The following is a 19,650-nucleotide window of genomic DNA, read 5'->3' on the forward strand; positions in this document are numbered from 1 at the left end:
TGTCAACAAATTGGTATTGGCAGTGCCATTGAAGGATTTAACCGCATAGACTAAACAGTGGTGGAGCAGTGAGAGATAATTTTGCAAGTGGTAGAGCACTGTTTGAGCTGGGGGGGGGGAGGACACTCTCTCATGGGCGGCGGTACTGGCCCAGGGCCCCTCATGTTACAACGGTGTGTCTGACGTTGGGTGCGCACCACCACCGCCAGAGACACTTCATTGTACTATGAGGGACCCTGTGCCAGTGCCGTCGCCCAAAAGTGGGCACACCCACCTCTTCAGACAAACGGCACTCTCACGGGTGCTTGCGCCAAGTGACCACGGCCCAGTGGTTGGAGTCGGCCCATTTAGGGAGGTTTAAAAATGTTGTATGCTGGACATACAGCAGCTGCAAATTGAGAAATTGGAACAGTTAGTAAGACCAGTCCAAAAGCAAGACCTTTTTACAGGAAAGCTAGGTGTCAGCCAGGAAAGGTGGTGCAAAATAATTAGAAATCCATGATTGGTTCATTTTAATGAAGGTTAGATCATCAACATTTTGGGTAGCCAGACGAGTCCTTTTTTCGGTCAGTATTGAACCAGCAGCACTGAATACTCTTTCTGATGGCACACTAGCTGCTGGGCAAGCAAGCTCCTGCAATGCATATTCTGCCAATTCGGGCCATGTGTCTATTTTGGATGCCCAGTAATCAAATGGGAATGACGGGTGAGGGAGAACATCGATGAGTAAAAATAGTTAGTAACCATACTGGACAAATGTTGTCTCCTGTCCCTTTGAATTGATGCTGCAGTACCTGTCCTGTCTGCGGTCATTGCGAAATCACTCCACAACCTTGTCAGAAAACCCCTCTGTCCAACGCCACTTCTGATTTGTGCACCTCTAACACCTCTGCCATGTTGCCCCCTGCAGCTCGTGTGAGAACAATCACCGCCGCTGTATGCTGGGAATGCCTGAACCAAACGGTCTACAAGAGTTGCTTGTTTGGTTTCCAATATTTGTTCAAGGTTCTCATGTGGCATGATATTTTGCAATTTCCCTTTATAGCGTGGATCTAGGAGGCAGGCCAACCAGTACTCGTCATCGGTCATCATTTTTATAATGCGGGGGTCCCTTTTTAGGATACGCAAGGCATAATCCGCCATGTGGGCCAATGTTCCAGTTGTCAATTCACTGCTTGTGCTGGGTTGAGGAGCACTTTCTGGCAAATCAACGTCACTTGTCTCCCTCAAAAAACCTGAACCTGTCCTTGCAACGCCACCAGTTTCTATTGCCCCTTGAGAAGCTTCCTCATCCAAAAAGTATTCATCCCCATCATCCTGCTCATCCTCCTCCTCCTCTTCGCCCGCCACCTCGTTAAGTAGACTTCCCTGACCAGACAATAGCTGACTATCATCAAGGCTTCCCTCGTCCTCGGCTGCAGACGCCTGCTCCTTTATGTGCGTCAAATTTTGCATCAGCAGACGCATTAGGGGGATGCTCATGCTTATGATGGTGTCGTCTGCACTAACCAGGCGTATGCATTCCTCAAAACACTGAAGGACTTGACGCAGGTCTTGTAGCTTCGACCACTGCACACCTGACAACTCCATGTCTGCCATACAACTGCCTGCCCATAAATGTGTATCCTCCCACAAATACATAACAGCACGCCTCTGTTCACACAGCCTCTGAAGCATGTGCAGTGTGGAGTTCCACCTTGTTGCAACGTCAATGATTAGGCGGTGCTGGGGAAGCTTCAAAGATCGCTGATCGTTCTGCATACGGCTGGAGTGTACGGGTGAACGGCGGATGTGCGAGCAAAGTTTGCGCACCTTCAGGAGCAGGTCGGGTAACCCCGGATAACTTTTCAGGAAGCACTGCACCACCAGGTTCAAGGTGTGAGCCAGGCAAGGAATGTGTTTCAGTTGTGAAAGGGCTATGGCAGCCATAAAATTCCTTCCGTTATCACTCACTACCTTGCCTGCCTCAAGCTGTACACTGCCCAGCCACGACTGAGTTTCTTGCTGCAAGAACTCGGACAGAACTTCCGCGGTGTGTCTGTCGCCCAAACACTTCATTTCCAACACAGCCTGCTGACGCTTGCCACTTGCTGTTCCAAAATGGGACACCTCAGGTGCAACAGTGGCAGCAGCGGATGGAGAGGTCGTGCGACTGCGGTCTGTGGATGAGCTCTCGCTTCTGCTGGAGGACGAGGAGGAGGGGTGGCGAATGCCTACAGCCAACTGTTTCCTACACCGTGGGCTAGGCAGAACTGTCCCAATCTGGCTGTCCCCTGTGGACCCTGCATCCACTACATTAACCCAGTGTCGTGATGGACACATAACATCCCTGGCCATGCCTACTGGTCCATGAATCTGTTGTGAGGTTTACCTTTCTACTGACAGATTGTCGGAGTGCATGGACAATGCGGTCTTTTACATGCTGGTGGAAGGCTGGGATGGCTTTTTTCGCAAAGAAGTGCCGACTGGGTAGGTCGTAGCGTGGTACAGCGTAGGCCACCAGGGCTTTGAAAGCTTCGCTTTCAAATAACCGGTAGGGCATCATCTCTAACGAGATTAGTCTAGCAATGTGGGCGTTCAAACCCTGTGTACGCGGTTGAGAGGATGAGTACATCCTTTTCCTAAGGAGAGTCTCTTGTAGGGTGAGCTGGACTGGAGAGCTACATATGGTGGAACTAGCGGGGGTGATGGTGGACATGGCAGACTGAAAGAGGGTTGGTGATAGTATTCTTGCAGTTGGCCTACATACAGTGTTTCCTACCACGAGCCTTGCGACGAAACCTCTACATTTGCTGCAGGTGGTGTGGTAAACGGTGGGCTTACAGTGAGGGAAGGAATGTAGCGTTGCTGACTAGCTTCATTGTGAGAGGGTGCAACAACTTTAAGGGACGTTTGGTAGTTAGTCCAGGCTTGCAAGTGCATGGTGGTTAAATGTCTACGCATGCAACTTGTATTTAGATTTTTAACATTCTGACCTCTGCTGAAGGTCCTTGAGCATTTCTTACAGATGACTTTGCTCTGATCATTTGGATCTTGTTTAAAAAAGTGCCAGACTGCACTCTTCCTACTATCTGATACCTTTTCAGGCATTGCCACACGTTTTTGGCCAGATACGGGCCTGCCAGATGGAAGCTGTTGCGATGTTGATGCCTGCTGCGGCTCCTTCTCCTCCACTTGAGAGCTACTGCCGGCTGCACCCTGTTCCCCCAATGGCTGCCAATCGGGGTCAACAACTGGGTCATCTATGACCTCCTCTATGTCCTGTGCACTTTCCTCTGTGTCACTGTGTAAGCCGGTGCTATAGCGTTCGTGACGGGGCTCCATAGTCTCATCAGGGTAAGATTCTGGATCAGTACACTGCGAGGGCAATGTTGTGATCTGAGTCAAAGGAACATCATAATAATCTGCACTCCATGTCCGATTCATCTTGTAATGGGCATGGCCTGTTAACAATTTCCCTTTCTAACCCAGGAACGGTATGTGTAAAGAGCTCCATGGAGTAACCCGTTGTGTCGCCTGACGCATCCTTCTCTGTTGTTCTGGGTGAAGAACACAAGGAAGCGACTTGTTCCTGACCGGGAGCACCCACTGACGACGCGCTGCTTTTAAATTTTGCACTTTGCCTCTAGCTCTTTCGCCTCCTCTTCGGAGAGTCAGCAAGGAAAGCCAAAACTTGTTCCTGTGCTCCGGCTTTAAAAGCGGTTTACCTACTCCCAGAACAGGGAGCGTTCGAGGCCTTGTGTAGCCAGACAATGACGCTGGCTCAACAACTCGAGACTTAGGTGCTATATTGCTTTTCCCTCGACCACCTGATGCTCCACCGCCACTACCATCATTACCAGCTGGCAATGACCGCCCACGGCCACGACCTCTTCCACCAGACTTCCTCATTCTTGGAAAAATGTAACCAAACTAACAAACGTTATATGGTACTGTAAAACCAGTTAGAAGGTGCACGCAAACTTGTTGTGAATTTAAATCTCCCTTGATAGGTGTGTGAGACTGCAGGGAAAATCAGGCCCACTGTATTACAGTACACAGCTTCAGTGGCAGACAGTGGCCAGCAGATAGATATAGATATAGATATAGATATATATATATATATATATATATATATATATATATATATATATATATATATATATATATATATATATATATATATATATATATATATATATATATATATATTTATTTATATATATATATATCCTATTATAGTGAAAAAAATTGGAACAGCATCCAGAGAATACCTTTAGTCACGGTGCAAAGCTCTTCCAGCCAGCAATCCAAATGGCCTCAAACAATACAAGAAAAAAAGAAAAGCAGCACCAAATAATAAAAAAGTGTGGACTTTATTGCCTGAACGGCGTGGCAACGTTTCGGATATCAAATCCTTTCTCAAGCTTGAGAAAGGAGTATGGCAGCAGTAAAAAGGACTGCTGCACACAAGTGTGAACAAATAAACAAGATAACTATGCAGAAAGAAGCAACAGGATTTTTGCTTTGAAAAAAGCAGTTGGTTTGCAACAAGCTACAGAGCTGATGCACAGAAATCTAGCCTCCACTGTCCCTGCAAACAAAAGGTGGTGTTGGACAGTGGAAATCACTACAGCACAAGCGGTTTGGGGGTTAATATTCCGTTCCTAACACTATCCCTGCTTCTGACGAAGCTGCAGCAACCTCTGCCTATGCTCAGATCGGCAGAAGTAAGATGGCGGTCGGCGTGCACGCCCCTTTATAGCCCCTGTGACGCCGCAGAAAGCAAGCCAATCACTGCAATGCCCTTCTCTAAGATGGTGGGGACTGAGACCTATGTCATCACGCTGCCCACACTCTGCGTCCACCTTCATTGGCTGAGAAATGGCGCTGAACGCGTCATATGAAACGCGACTTTGGCGTGAAGGTCGCCGACCGCGTGGCCGACCCCACACAGGGATCGGGTCGGGTTTCATGAAACCCGACTTTGCGGAAAGTCGGCGACTTATGAAATTTATTGATCCGTTTTGCTCAACCCTAGTGACTACTTATTGATCGGTGGGGTCAGATTGCTGTAACCTACTCCGGATGGCAGAATGGGGAACTTTTCCTCTGTTAGCGCAGAGCGTTGCAATAGGCTTTTTTTGGCAGCTTCACAGAGAATTTCTGTCGACTGGTGCCAGTCTCAGCAGTGGAACACCTAAAGATCAGTAAGTTATCGCCTATCCACGATCCCTTTTTTTTTTCTTAACCCCTTTCTGACATGTGACACACTATCCCGTCGAGGTGGGGTAGGCCCGTATGCCCACCGACGGGATAGTACGTCATAGCAATCGGCCGCGCTCATGGGGGGAGTGTGGCCGATCGCGGTCGGGTGTCAGCTGACTATCGCTTCTGACATCCGGCACTATGTGCCAGGAACGGTAACAGACCGCTCCTGGCACATTAATCCCCGAAACACTGCGATCAAACATGATCGCAGTGTTCTGGGGGCATAGGGAAGCATCGCGAAGGTAGGGGGCTCCCTGCGGGCTTCCCTGAGACCCCCGGAGCAACGTGATGTGCTCGCGTTGTACCGAACATCTCCTCCCTGCAGGCCCCGGATCCAAAATGGCCGCAGGGCTGCATCCGGATCCTGCAGGGAGGTGGCTTACCAGCGCCTGCTCAGAGCCGGGAAGCCTCTCTGCAGTGCACATCAGATGTATAAAAAAATTCCTAAATTAAGAAAAAAATAAATAAATAAAAATATTGTTCCCATAAATACATTTCTTTATATAAATTAAAAAAACAATAAAAGTACACATATTTAGTATCGCTGCGTCCGTAACGACTCGACCTATAAAACGGTCCCACTAGTTAACCCCTTCAGTGAACACCGTAAAAAAAACAAACAAAAAAAAAAAAGCAAAAAACAACGCTTTATTATCATACCGCCGAACAAAAAGTGTAATAACACGCGATCAAAAAGACGGATATAAATAACCATGGTACCGCTGAAAACGTCATCTTGTCCTGCAAAAACGAGCCACCATACAGCATCATCAGCGAAAAAATAAAAAAGTTAGTCCTCAGAATAAAGCGATGCAAAAATAATCATTTTTTCTATAAAATAGTTTTTATCGTATAAAAGCGCCAAAACATAAAAAAATGATATAAATGAGGTATCGCTGTAATCGTACTGACCCGAAGAATAAAACTGCTTTATCAATTTTACCAAACGCGGAACGGTATAAACGCCTTCCCCAAAAGAAATTTATGAATAGCTGGTTTTTGGTCATTCTGCCTCACAGAAATCGGAATAAAAAGTGATCAAAAAATGTCACGTGCCCAAAAATGTTACCAATAAAAACGTCAACTCGTCCCGCAAAAAACAAGACGTCACATGACTGTGGACCAAAATATGGAAAAATTATAGCTCTCAAAATGTGGTAACGCAAAAAATATTGTTTGCAATAAAAAGCGTCTTTTAGTGTGTGACGGCTGCCAATCATAAAAATCTGCTAGAAAACCCGCTATAAATAGTAAATCAAACCACCCTTCATCACCCCCTTAGTTAGGGAAAAAATAAAAAAATGTATTTATTTCCATTTTCCCATTAGGGTTAGGGTTATATTTATGGTTGGTATTAGTGTTAGGGGTGTGGTTGGGATTAGGGTTAGGGGTGTGTTTGAGTTGGGGTTTCAGTTAGAATTGGGGGTTTCAATGTTTAGGCACATCAGGGACTCTCCAAACGCAACATGGTGTCCCATCTGAATTCCAGTCAATTTTGCATTGAAAAGTCAAACGGCGCTCCTTCCCTTCCGAGCTCTGCCATGCGCCCAAACAGTGGTTTACCCCCACAAATGGGGTATCAGTGTACTCAGGACAAAATTGCACAACAACTTTTGGGGTCCAATTTCTTCTCTTACCCTTGGGAAAATAAAAAAATTGGGGGCGAAAAGATCATTTTTGTGAAAAAATATGATTTTATTTTACGGCTCTGCATTGTAAACTTCTGTGAAGCACTTGGTGGGTCAAAGTGCTCACCACACATCTAGATAAGTTCCTTAGGGGGTCTAGTTTCCAAAATGGTGTCACTTGTGGGGGCTTCAATGTTTAAGCACATCAGGGACTCTCCAAATGCAACATGGTGTCCCATCTCAATTCCAGTCAATTTTGCATTGAAGAGTCAAATGGCGCTCCTTCCCTTCCGAGCTCTGCCATGCGCCCAAACAGTGGTTTACCCCCACATATGGGGTATCTGCGTACTCAAGACAAATTGTACAACAACTTTTGGGGTCCAATTTCTCCTGTTAGGCTAGGTTCCCATTGCGTTAATGGGACCGCGCTAACGGACAGCGTTGCACGGCGACATTAACGCCGTGCAACGCGTCCGTTAGCGCGCCCATTAACAGCAATGGGGACGCGCATCACTAGCGCGTGCCATCTTCAGCACGCGCTAGCGATGTGCCGTGTTTTGAGGCGCGCCCACGGACGCTGCTTGCAGCGTCCGAGGCGCGCCTGCGGTCCGTTCCCCGCTCTCGCAGATCAGAAATCTGCGAGAGCGAGGACGTTTAACACGACCCCTTTAAAACACATTGCGTTAGCGCAATCTGCTAGCGCTAGGCGCTAAACGGATTGCACTAACGCAATCTGAACCTAGCCTTACCCTTGGTAAAATAAAACAAATTGGAGCCGAAGTAAATTTTTTGTGAAAAAAAGTTAAATGTTAATTTTTTTTTTTAAAACATTCCAAAAGTTCCAATGCTGTTGTTAAAATGAGAAATTGCTGGTCAACTTTTAAGTATTTTGTGTGACATATCTCTGTGATTTAAGGGCATAAAAATTCAAATTTGGAAAATAGCGAAATTTTCGCCAAATTTCCGTTTTTTTCACAAATAAGCGCAGGTAATATCAAAGAAATGTTACCACTATCATGAAGTACAATATGTCACGAGAAAACAATGTCAGAATCACCGGGATCCGTTGAAGCGTTCCAGAGTTATAACCTCATAAAGGGACAGTGGTCAGAAATGTAAAAATTGGCCCGGTCATTAACGTGCAAACCACCCTTGGGGGTAAAAGGGTTAATGGACAACCCCTAAAAAGCTTACATAATAGGTTTTGTTAATGGTGATCTTATTTATTTGTTGTTGTTTTTCTCTGTAGGGGCAGCGTTCATCAAAGCTTTCCAGACTTCACCTTTCTGACTGGTTACTTGATAGGGAAAATATTCAAGTTGAAGGGAGAAATTGACCCGTACATGGGGATGGACATCATTAATAATGTCACATTAGCCTTTCTACAGCGGCATCTAGGTGAGTACTCGCATGGCGTAGGGGGGACAGCAAGGCCAGGTCCACCATCTGAGCACAAACTGACCACAAGCCTCCTGACCTAAACTTCTACTGATGGAGGAACGTCAGGAGGACCCCCATACATCAGATGGTCGACGACATCCCTGTGATGCGTTTGGACGCCTTTAGCTTAAAGGGCAATTATTCCAGGCTCATAAAAGGGTTGTGTGGCTCCACACGCTAACACATCGGAAGGTGAGTGATGATGATGATCATGATGTTGCATCGGCCAGGACACATTCACGACTGGCAGGTATCATAAACATGTCCTAATTACTAGGATTAGTTGATCATGCATGTGTCCTGGTAGATGTATTATTATTATTATTATTATTATTATTTATTATTATAGCGCCATTTATTCCATGGCGCTTTACATGTGAGGAGGGGTATACATAATAAACAAGTACAATAATCTTGAACAATACAAGTCACAACTGGTACAGGAGGAGAGAGGACCCTGCCCGCGAGGGCTCACAATCTACAAGGGATGGGTGAGGATACAGTAGGTAGGGTAGAGCTGGCCGTGCAGCGGTTTGGTCGATCGGTGGTTACTGCAGGTTGTAGGCTTGTCGGAAGAGGTGGGTCTTCAGGTTCTTTTTGAAGGTTTCGATGGTAGGCGAGAGTCTGATAGGTTGTGGTAGAGAATTCCAGAGTAGGGGGGATGCACGAGAGAAATCTTGTATGCGATTGTGGGAAGAGGAGATAATAGGGGAGTAGAGAAGGAGATCTTGTGAGGATCGGAGGTTGCGTGTAGGTAAGTACCGGGAGACGAGGTCGCAGATGTATGGAGGAGACAGGTTGTGGATGGCTTTGTATGTCGTGGTTAGGCTTTTGTACTGGAGTCTCTGGGTGATGGGGAGCCAGTGCAGGGATTGGCAGAGGGGAGAGGCCGGGGAATAGCGGGGGGACAGGTGGATTAGTCGGGCAGCAGAGTTTAGAATAGATTGGAGGGGTGCAAGAGTGTTAGAGGGGAGGCCACAGAGCAGGAGGTTACAGTAGTCAAGGCGGGAGATGATGAGGGCATGGACTAGGGTCGTTGCGGATTCTTGGTTTAGGAATGTGCGGATCCGTGAAATATTTTTGAGTTGGAGGCGGCAGGAAGTGGAAAGGGTTTGGATATGTGGTTTAAAAGAGAGATCAGTGTCAAGGATTACCCCAAGACAGCGGGCTTGTGGGACTGGGGAGAGTGGGCAGCCGTTTACTGTAATGGATAGGTTCGTTGGGGAGGTCGTGTGAGATGGGGGAAAGATGATGAATTCTGTTTTGTCCATGTTAAGTTTTAGAAATGTAGTGGAGAAGAAGGATGAAATAGCAGACAGACATTGCGGGATTCTGGTTAGTAGGGTGGTAATATCTGGTCCGGAGATGTAGATCTGTGTGTCGTCAGCATAGAGATGATACTGAAAGCCGTGAGATTCTATGAGCTGTCCCAGGCCAAAGGTGTAAATGGAGAAGAGCAGAGGTCCTAGAACTGAGGTGAGGAGGTGGTGTGTGAGTGGGAGACGCTGAATGTACGGTCAGTTAGGTATGACGAGATCCAGGATAGGGCCAAGTCTGTGATTCCAAGGGATGAGAGGGTCTGCAGCAGCAGGGAATGGTCCACTGTGTCAAAGGCAGAGGACAGGTCCAGGAGGAGGAGGATCGAGTAGTGTCGCTTGCTCTTGGTGGTTAATAGGTCATTGGTGACCTTAGTTAGGGCAGTTTTAGTGGAGTGGTGTGACTGGAAGCCTGATTGAAAGCGGTCGAAGAAGGAGCAGGAAGATAGATGGGAGGACAGTTCAAGATGGACGTGTTGTTCCAGTAGTTTTGAGGCATAGGGGAGAAGTGATATAGGGCGATAGCTAGATACAGAGGATGGGTTGAGAGAGGGCTTTTTGAGGATAGGTGTGATTGAGGCATGTTTAAAGCTTGAGGGGAAATGCCAGTTGTTAGTGATAGGTTGAAGAGATGGGTTAGGGTTGGGATGAAGACTGTGGTGAGGTTTGGGATGAAGTGGGATGGGAGTGGGTCAAGTGCACAGGTGGTGAGATGCGATCTTGAGAGTAGAGTGGAGAGTCCGTCTTCTGTAATGGTGGAGAAGTTGGTTTTGAAGGTGGAGGGCTGGGTGGTTGGGAGGAAGGGCTCTGGGGGTTGTTTACTAAAACTGTCTCTGATTTTCTCAATTTTCTGCTTGAAAAATGAGGCAAAGTCTTCTGCTGAGATGAGTGGGCAGGGAGGAGGTGCTGGGGGACGGAGGAGAGAGTTGAAGGTGTTGAATAACTGTTTGGGGTTGTGAGACAGGGAGGATATGAGATATGAGAAGTAGGTTTGTTTAGCTGTGGCGAGTGTGGTCTTGAAAGTAGTGAGGGACTGTTTGAATGCGATGAAGTGCTCGTTGGAGTGGGATCTTTTCCATCTGCGCTCAGCAGCTCTGGAAGCTCGCCTCAGTTCTTTGGTCATGCTGGTGTGCCAGGGTTGTCTGTTGATTTTGCGAGCTTTGGTATGTGTGAGAGGGGCAAGAGATTCCAAAGCTGCAGCTATTGTGGTGTTATATAGAGCGGCAGCATCATCCGCATTGTGTAGGGAGCTTATGTCTGTGAGAGAGAGGAGGGATTCAGAGAGTGAGTGAAGATCAAGGTGTTTAAGATTTCTGCGAGGATGTGAGAGTTTGTGGGGTGGGGGTTGTAGACAAGGAGTGGAAAGGGAAGAGAATGTGAGTAGGTTGTGATCAGAAAGAGGAAGAGGTGAGTTTGAGAGGTTAGATAGGGAGCAGAGGCGGGTGAAGATGAGGTCCAGTGTGTGACCATCTTTGTGGGTGGCTGTAGAAGACCATTTAGTGAGGCCAAAGGAGGAAGTGAGAGATAGAAGTTTAGTGGCAGCTGAGAGGGAAGTGTCAATGGGGATGTTGAAGTCGCCCATGATGATAGTGGGGATGTCAGCGGCGAGGAAATAGAGTAGCCAGGTGGTGAAGTGGTCAAAGAAGGTGGTGGCTGGCCCTGGGGGACGGTAGATGACAGCCAGTTGGAGGTTGGAGGGTGAGTAGATGCGTACAGAGTGCACCTCAAAGGAAGGGAGGGTAACAGAGGGTGGCAGTGGGATTGGGGTGAAGGAGCAGTTATCTGACAGGAGAAAACCAACTCCTCCGCCATGCTTGCTGCTGGGGCGGGGTGTGTGAGAAAGGTGGAAGCCACCGTAAGAGAGTGCAGCAGGGGAGGCTGTGTCAGAAGGGGTGAGCCAGGTTTCAGTGATGCCGAGGAAGGAAAGTTTGTTATTGATAAAGAGGTCATGGATAAATGAAAGTTTATTGCAGACAGAGCGTGCGTTCCATAGTGCTCCAGATAGGGAAATTGGGGGAGTGGGGGCTGGATGAATGGGTATGAGGTTACTGTGGTTGTGAGGACGTGTAGAGGATCGTGGCAGGGGATTAGAAAGGAGTGTGGGAATGTGATGAGGAGGGCCAGGATTTGGGGATATGTCGCCAGCAATGAGGAGCAGCAGACTGAGCCGTTAGAAGGTGTGAGCTGGATAGGTCATGATGTGGCCGTGTGTGTCTGGAGAGAAAGGATTGTATGTGGGGGAATAGTTCTGTGGAGGAGGTGAGGTGGCTGGGGAGGATTGAGGAAGAAATGACTAGTTCCTTACTGGGTGGAGTGATTACAGGAGATAGGAAGAAATAAAGTAGTATGGGGGTGAATGTTAAAAGAAACCGAAACATTGTAGTGGTTTTCTATTCCTTTACCTTCCAGTCAATTCCAGTCCAATTCTAGTCTAATTCATAGCAATTTAAAAATGCAATTTCTAAGATGGTCAGACACGTCTGGTCAGACTCATGGCTTTGAATTTATGTGCACCTAAGGGCTCACAGCTGAGAGAGGGGATGTGGGCGTGTGTGTCCAGAGCACATGTTCACAGTTAAGCCAGGTCATAAAGAGGGAGTAGGGTAGATGGCTACTCAGGTATGCAAGGAAGACGCAAGAGAGGAGTGAAGTACATATGGATAGAAAATAACGGGTAAGGAAAGCATACTAGGTGGGAATTATATGCACTTCATATAGACAGAAAGCAGGAAAGCTGGGTGAAGCATACCAGGTGGGAATTATATGCACTTCATATAATATATCATGTATGCAGGCACGTTCACGTTTCAATTGGAAATAAGAGGCAGAAGATACAAACATAGGCTGGACCGACATCTGTCTGAGATGGTTTAATGAATCCTGAGTTGAGCAGAAGGTTGGACATGATGACCCTGGAGGTCCCTTCCAACTCTAACAATCTATGATTCTGTGGCATCGAACATCCCTTTCTAAGGTCTAGTTTTATTTTTTCACTTAGGGCTCCAGAAAGATTTTAACCAGTGGGACCCTCTCATCGATGGAGTAGGAGAATTTGTCATTCCCGGAACCAACATCGATCTACCTCCGGCACAAGCCAAGTCCTCCAAGTGACCTCCCAACAGTTCCCGATCACCAGTGTTGTAACCTATCTGCCATCAGAGGCACGGAGCTTGCACATCCCAAATGGACAACACGAGCTGAGACTACGTCATTCATTTTACAAAGGTTGGGAAAACGTCCTGGATCCATTTCTTTACAATGTTTGTTCCTCCTGGATGGTTACAGACTGTGGGGTCTGAACATTTGGATAGGTGTAGAAGTGTGTGATCCCCGTAATCTCCTACAAACTGCACTTTTTATGATTCTGGGAACCTGTATACACTTGAAGCAGAAGTGAGTTACTAACATGGGTATTGCTGTAATCCACATTCCGCCTCCGCAAAGGTTAAAGGTGCTGCTCTACGCTTCCCCTGTTCTTTACACTGCAGCTCCGCTTTGTCAGACTGAGTGCTTTGTTTAAGCAGAAGCTCGGCAGTGCATTGAGGGATGAATTCCATTACAGCAGGAACAGATCGAACTATAAGCCAGTAATTGCTGTAAAGATAATGGGGAAATCAGCCTTTATAACTGGGGAATCCGGAGAGCTGACAAAGACCAATAAGCTCAATGATTGCAGAGACTACAAGACTAGCAGGACCACCATGGACAAATGGTGCTTTATATAATGTATACATGTTCCAGGTGCCTGTTATGAAGAGTGTAAATTATGAAGATTTGGTATAAAACACTACTGTGTTCATGACGGCTTTACCAGCAACTCGTGCCTGAACACAGATTCCTGTGATGTTTGCACTATTATTATTAAGATTACAATAGAATGTTACCTGTTTCTGATAATGTCATAAAATGTGCACATAAAGGCTCCAGTCTAGGGGGATTCTATGACACTGCACGTCTGCAGGGGGTACTGGTTAGTAAGGATGCACTGGACGTCACAGGTGAGGCCGATAGTCCATTGGTTTCCCTACTCTTGCGCCATCAGTTTTATACTCGATGCAGAAGACTTGGCATGATCATAAGTGAGGCTACGCCTGAAAAACACCACTTAAATGGTTGATCTAGAACTTTTCCTTTTTTCCTTATGGAGCTAAAAACTACCTCCCTGTTCTGCCCTGCAACAATGTCTCTGGTGGCAATTCTCCTGCGTTCCATGACGTCACTACGACAGATCAGATCCTTCACGTCTGTTCTGTCTACGGGGTGCGTCACTACCAAACTCATGCTGATTGACAGTCGGCTCCCTGCTACCTAACTAGTGGAAACCGGCTGTTAATCAGTGTGATGCCACGCCGACAGAGCTGAAGGAACTGCTCTGTCAACGTGAAGTCACAGGAAGTAGGAAAATTACCGCCTGAGACGGCAGAGAACTGAACAGGAAGGTAGTTAGTAACCAAGTGCTTAGACCCCTAGAAGGGGAAGAAAAAATTCAGTTAGTGTGCTGTAACTGTACATAATTAGGGAAAGAGACCCTGTACCGTCCCTAGAGCTGGGACCCTAACTATCTTTGCTCCCAGAAGGTACCTCTAAAACTGAGGAGGTTTGGGCCAGAAGCCTTACTGTTCATCTATTATACCTAAACAGTCCCCTCCCCCCGGAGGCCTGGGGCACAAATGCTAGTGTATAAATACGTAAGACAAACAGGGATAACAAAAAGCAACATACAGACAAAACACTCACCAAAGGTAGAGAGGAATATAGGGATGGATAGGAGAGTACAAACCAAATGGGAATAGGATAATGAAGAAAGCATGCACCCAAAAAGGACATACAACAATCTCCAGCAGCAACTACAAACTCCAACTCCAGCAAGCCAGAAAGTAGACTTTCACTGGCGAGGTAGACAAGGTATGGCCAGATTTTTTTAGAGAGATAAAATAAGCAGGTCAGGAGCAGCTGTGAAAAGCAGCTGCATGTCTCTAAACAGCATAGAAATGATCATTAACCTGTTGAGCACCAAAGGAAACTAAATCCATATAATATGGGGAACAAAACACGCAGGCTAAGTGGAAGAAATGCAATTCACAATAGGTAAGGATCTCCCAACCCCAGATCTCCCAGGAGGACGTGGCACATTCGTGACATGTGCTGTCCGCGTGCACAACAGAAACCATACTGACAAATACTAGCCTACGTGTCAGTGCACACGAGTGATTTTTCACAAGGACCATTGCAGCATTCACTAATGAACACAATAATATGCAGCTTCTACACCCGACCACAATGTAGACAAGCACAAGAAATCAGTCATGTGTGTAATTGTCAAATGGGATTTACTTAAAATGTACATGACTCCATAAACTTTGCCTACAATAGTGAAATAAATAATGCCTTACTGATCCACCGCCACTCCTGTTACAGTTCTGACTGTGTCCTCCACCGGTCTCTGTACTTCAGGATCAGGTTGGACATGTGACCACGGCAAAGTGACATTGATTAGATGCATCAGTCACAGGTCAGCTTGGAGTAAGCAGAAAGTACAGATCCAGAGGGGGGCTGTAGGAACGCAGTTAAAGAAAGCCCCCCATGACTGCGTTGCCAAGGGAACGCAAGGGAGCAATTTTTAAATAATAATGCAGGGAGAGGGGATTGGTTAAGGGATGGGGAGGAGTAGGGGGGTGGTCCAGAGTTATGGGGCGGGTTATGGGAAAAGTGCGGGAAAGGGGGCCATTACTTTTGGATATCCGACCTCAGAAGACGTGGAAGATGTCCTCCGTCGACTAAATCCTTGGGCAGCTGAGGGAGATGGCGAGGTCGTGGCGTGGAGGCTGGCTGGAGGACCAGCTGGCGTCATTACTGGGCAGTCCGGGTGCCCAGGGGACCAGATCCAGGAGGACCCGTCCCCCGGAGCGCTTGTCACCGGAGATTGGTGGGCGCGGCAACCGCCGGCCACGGAGCCCCTCTCGGGACCCTGCGGAGTGTGCGGGCCGGCGGTCACCTACCCTCCCCGGCCCGTCCTCCGGCAGGAATCCACAGGCCGGCGCTGCTGGCGCTGGACAACGGCCGGGAGCAGCGGCGGCGCAGGCCCAGAGAGACGCGCAGGCCGCACCGGAAGTGCCTGGCGGAGTTCCGGGTCAAGGCTCTAACATGGCGGCGGTGAGCAGGAGTGGTACCCGGCGAGCAGCGGCGGTGTCTGCGGCACCGGCGACGTCACCGGCGACGAGCAGGGCGCGGCGGGGCAAGTGAGCAGTGGAGCAGCGGCGGGTACCTCGGGGTTTGAATCACCCCGGGGGCCCGGCAGGGGCGGCGCGGCAAGAGGCAGAGCGACGGGCAGACGTACCTCAACCCCACAGCCTGGCCCTGTACGGCGGGGGCGATCGTTGGCAGCGGCTGGGGCTCGTGGCAGAGCCCAGCAGGAAGACGGGTCCGGAGTCGGGCTGGTGGCGGCCAGGTCCAGGTCACCCAGAAGGTCCAGGGAGAGTTCCAGTTCGCCTGCTCTGGTCCCCCTGGTGACGAGGAGGCCAGGGGTGCGGGCCTGGAGCAACACAGCGGCGCAGAGGATTCCGGTTCCAGGAGCGACCCGCGGGAGTTCGGTGATCGCACGGCTGGCAGGGACACAGCACCTGCGCAGCTTAGTGAGTATGAGAATACTGTTGTGGGGTGGGATAGTGGTGCTCGGGCTGGGGATAGTTGGTATGGGGGGGTTGATTTGGCAGGGAGTGGGGGGCCCAGCACCGGGGGGGTCCCGGGGGTCAGGGAGCTTTTGGCGGGCATGTCCCAGATTTTGAGGAGATTGGATGGGGAGGCCGGGATAGTGTGCGGTCGTCTCCGTTAAGTGCTTGGTTGCCGGCTTCTGGTACTGGTTCGGGAGTGGTGGTCGGGTCCGGTAGGGCTAGTGGGGTAGAGTAGGCGTCGACGGTAGGGGTGTCGGTGTCGGTACAGACTGACAAGGATAAAGGGGACAGGATTAAGTTGGATGATAGAGCTAAGGGGGAGGTTTATGTGTGTTTCGTAGGGCCGTTAGGGGCTCATTTAAAGAAAGAGGTTAAAGAAAAAATATGGAAAGATGAATACGTAGAGATTTTCTCCTTGTTGCCCCTGGAGAAGTTCAATCTGGACAAGGGTAAGAAGGAGGATAGTAAAAAGTTGGAGGAGGAGAAGAGGCGTTGGCGGTTGATACCGCAGACGTTTGGGAATTGGCAGCAGGCGTTTTTCATTTTGGCAGGTGTTATAGGGGAAAAGTTTCCGGAGAATTGTGCAGGTTTGTTCTGCTATGTCGATGCGATAGGGGAAGCATAAAGGGCGTACGGGGGTCAGGCGTGGTTACGCTATGACGAGCAGTTTCGGCAAAGGAAGGCGATTAGACCTGAGATAAAATGGGAGCAGAAGGACATAGGTTTGTGGTTGAAGGTGATGGCTCCGACGCGGTTTGGGCAGTCCTTTCATGGGGGCGGAGGGAGTAGCGGTCAGCAGTCAGGGCAAGGAAGTGGGGGACAGGGGTCACAAGGGGCTAAGGACAAAACAGGGACGTGTTGGCAGTTTAATGACGGCCAATGCAAATACGGCAGTACATACAAGTTCAAGCATGTCTGTTCCCACTGTGGAGGGGCCTCACATGGAGTGGCCAAGTGTTTCAAAAAAGCAAGGGGCAAACCAGCAGTGGGAGGCGGTCATGGGGGTGACACCGTTGAAGGTTCTAAAGATGGCCCCTTATCTAAGTAGATATCCGGATAGAGAAAAGGCTAGGTTGTTGTGGGATGGTTTTTTGGAGGGTTTTAGGATTCCTCATCCAGCTCATGCTATCCCCTTTTCTAAAAAGAATTTGAGGTCGGCTAACCTTCAGGCAGATGTGGTTACGGCTAAATTGGCAAAGGAGGTTGAGTTAGGGCGCATGGCGGGGCCGTTTAGCGATTTACCTGTGGAGGGGGTGGTCGTTTCGCCTCTGGGGGTTGTCCCTAAAAAAGAGCCTAATAAGTTTCGGCTTATTCAACATCTGTCGTATCCAAAGGGCCAGTCAGTTAATGACGGGATAGCGGAGGAACTTTGCTCTGTGGTTTATACCTCCTTTGATGCTGCGGTGCAATGGGTGCGTAGGTATGGCACAGGTGCACTAATGGCTAAGACCGATGTTGAATCGGCTTTCCGTCTACTCCCGGTTCACCCCGATAGTATCCCGTTGTTAGGATGTTTTTGGAACGGGGGGTTCTATTTGGATAGGTGTTTGCCTATGGGTTGTTCGATTTCCTGCTCGCTGTTTGAAGCCTTTAGTACTTTTTTGGAGTGGGTGGTTCGGGTGGTTTCTCAGGTTCCGTCTGTTATTCATTACTTAGACGATTTTTTGTTTGTTGGCCCCCCGGATTCTTTGTTGTGCGGTAATCTGTTGGCTACGATGGAGTGGGTGGCAGGACAGTTTGGTGTGCCCTTAGCGCGCGATAAAACAGAGGGACCTGTCACGGTGTTGAGTTTTTTTAGGCATTCTCATAGACTCGGAGAAGATGGAGTGTCGCTTGCCTGAGGAGAAGCTATTGGCTTTATGGCAAGAGGTGATGAGATGCGAGAAGTTGCGCAAGGTTACGTTGAAAGAGCTACAGTCGTTGTTGGGGCGGTTGAACTTTGCGTGTCGCATTATGCCTATGGGCAGGATATTTTGTAGGAGATTGTCAAGGGCTACGGCTGGAGTGCGTTCAGGGCATCATTTTGTACGCTTGAACAAAGAGCACAGGGAGGATTTGGTGGTTTGGAGGCGTTTTTTGGACAGCTATAACGGTAAGTCCCTGATCCAACAGGAGGATTTGAATGATTTTGATTGTGAAATTTTTACGGATGCGGCTGGTAGTGTCGGATACGGGGCTTATTGTGCTGGAAAGTGGAGTGTTGGGGGATGGCCTGATTGGTGGCGCAAAGCGGGTTTTACAAAAAATTTGGCGTTGTTGGAGCTGTTTCCAATTGTGGTTTCAGTGTTCATTTGGGGCAGTACTTTTAAGGATAGGCGGATACGTTTTCATTGCGACAATTCGAGTGTGGTGTCGGTGATCAATAGTCTGTCTTCATCATCTCCTCCGGTAATCAAATTGGTTCGGGAGTTAGGTTTGCGGTGCTTAGAGTTGAATACATGGATTTCGGCTGTGCATGTTCCCGGCGTTCAAAATTCTATAGCCGATGCTCTGTCTCGTTTACAGTGGGAACGTTTCCGGGAGTTGGCTCCAGAAGCGGAAGATGCAGGAACGACATGCCCTTTTCATTTGTGGCAGATTGTTGCGGACGAGGAGGTCGGCTGATAAAGTCTTCAGTGTCCGGAAGGACGTGGTCAGGTTATGAGGCGTCATGGCATTTGTGGGAAGGGTGGTTGGAGCAATTGGGTTCAGTTGAATCGGATGGTGACAGGGTGATGGCGATTTTGCTTTTGATTGGATCGGCGGAGGAATGGGGTTGGTCTGTGTCGAAATGGAATAAATTTATAGCTGGCGTTGCTTTTGGTTTTAAGCTTCAGGGTTCCGTCGATGTCACTAAGGATTTCTTGATTCCGCAGGCATTAAAAGGTTTTAGGAGGGGTTTTTCAACTTGCGATACTCGACGGCCCATATCTTTCGGGATGTTGGAGCGTCTGGGGGTAGCATTGGGGGAAGTTTGTAGTTCTGACTACGAGGCGGCTCTGTTTCGACTGGCGTTTTCGTTGGCCTTTTTTGGGGCGTTGAGAATAGGGGAGCTAGTTTCCCCTAGCAGGTTTACAGCCGGGGGTTTGTTGGCGGAGGATATTGAATTTGGGTCAGGTGGGGTTGCCTTTTGGATTCGGCGGTCGAAGACCGATCAGTTTGGGAAAGGAAGACGTGTGGTTTTGGGAAAAGTGATTGGGGGGGCGATGTGCCCTCATCGGTGTTTGGAAGATTATTGGGGATTGGATCCAGATAGGTCTGGCCCACTTTTGCGGCACCATCAGGGTGAATTTTTATCACGGTTCCAGTTTACGGCAGTATTGAGACAAGCGTTGACGATTTTAGGCCTGGATCCCTTGTCATTTG

The 19,650-nt window shown here is 48.5% G+C and overlaps 1 protein-coding gene across 5 annotated transcripts in view; it reads left to right on the top strand.

Annotated features, from left to right (window-relative positions):
• The window catches only part of PLA2G7 (phospholipase A2 group VII), a 73,815-nt gene extending 58,775 nt beyond the window's left edge, over nt 1-15,040 (top strand). For 3 of the 5 annotated variants that reach the window (XM_069728197.1, XM_069728200.1, XM_069728199.1), the window contains 2 exons: nt 8,128-8,276; nt 12,633-13,553. In XM_069728197.1, the coding sequence (XP_069584298.1) occupies nt 8,128-8,276; nt 12,633-12,745 (262 nt within the window). In that variant the 3' untranslated portion in view covers nt 12,746-13,553. Of the gene's footprint in view, nt 1-8,127; nt 8,277-12,632 lie in introns of all 5 variants that reach the window. The other 2 variants (XM_069728201.1, XM_069728198.1) reach the window with 1 other exon arrangement.
• Nucleotides 15,041-19,650: the final 4,610 nt, after the last annotated feature.

Source organism: Ranitomeya imitator, chromosome 5 (genome assembly GCF_032444005.1).
Source record: "Ranitomeya imitator isolate aRanImi1 chromosome 5, aRanImi1.pri, whole genome shotgun sequence".
NCBI lineage: Eukaryota > Metazoa > Chordata > Amphibia > Anura > Dendrobatidae > Ranitomeya > Ranitomeya imitator.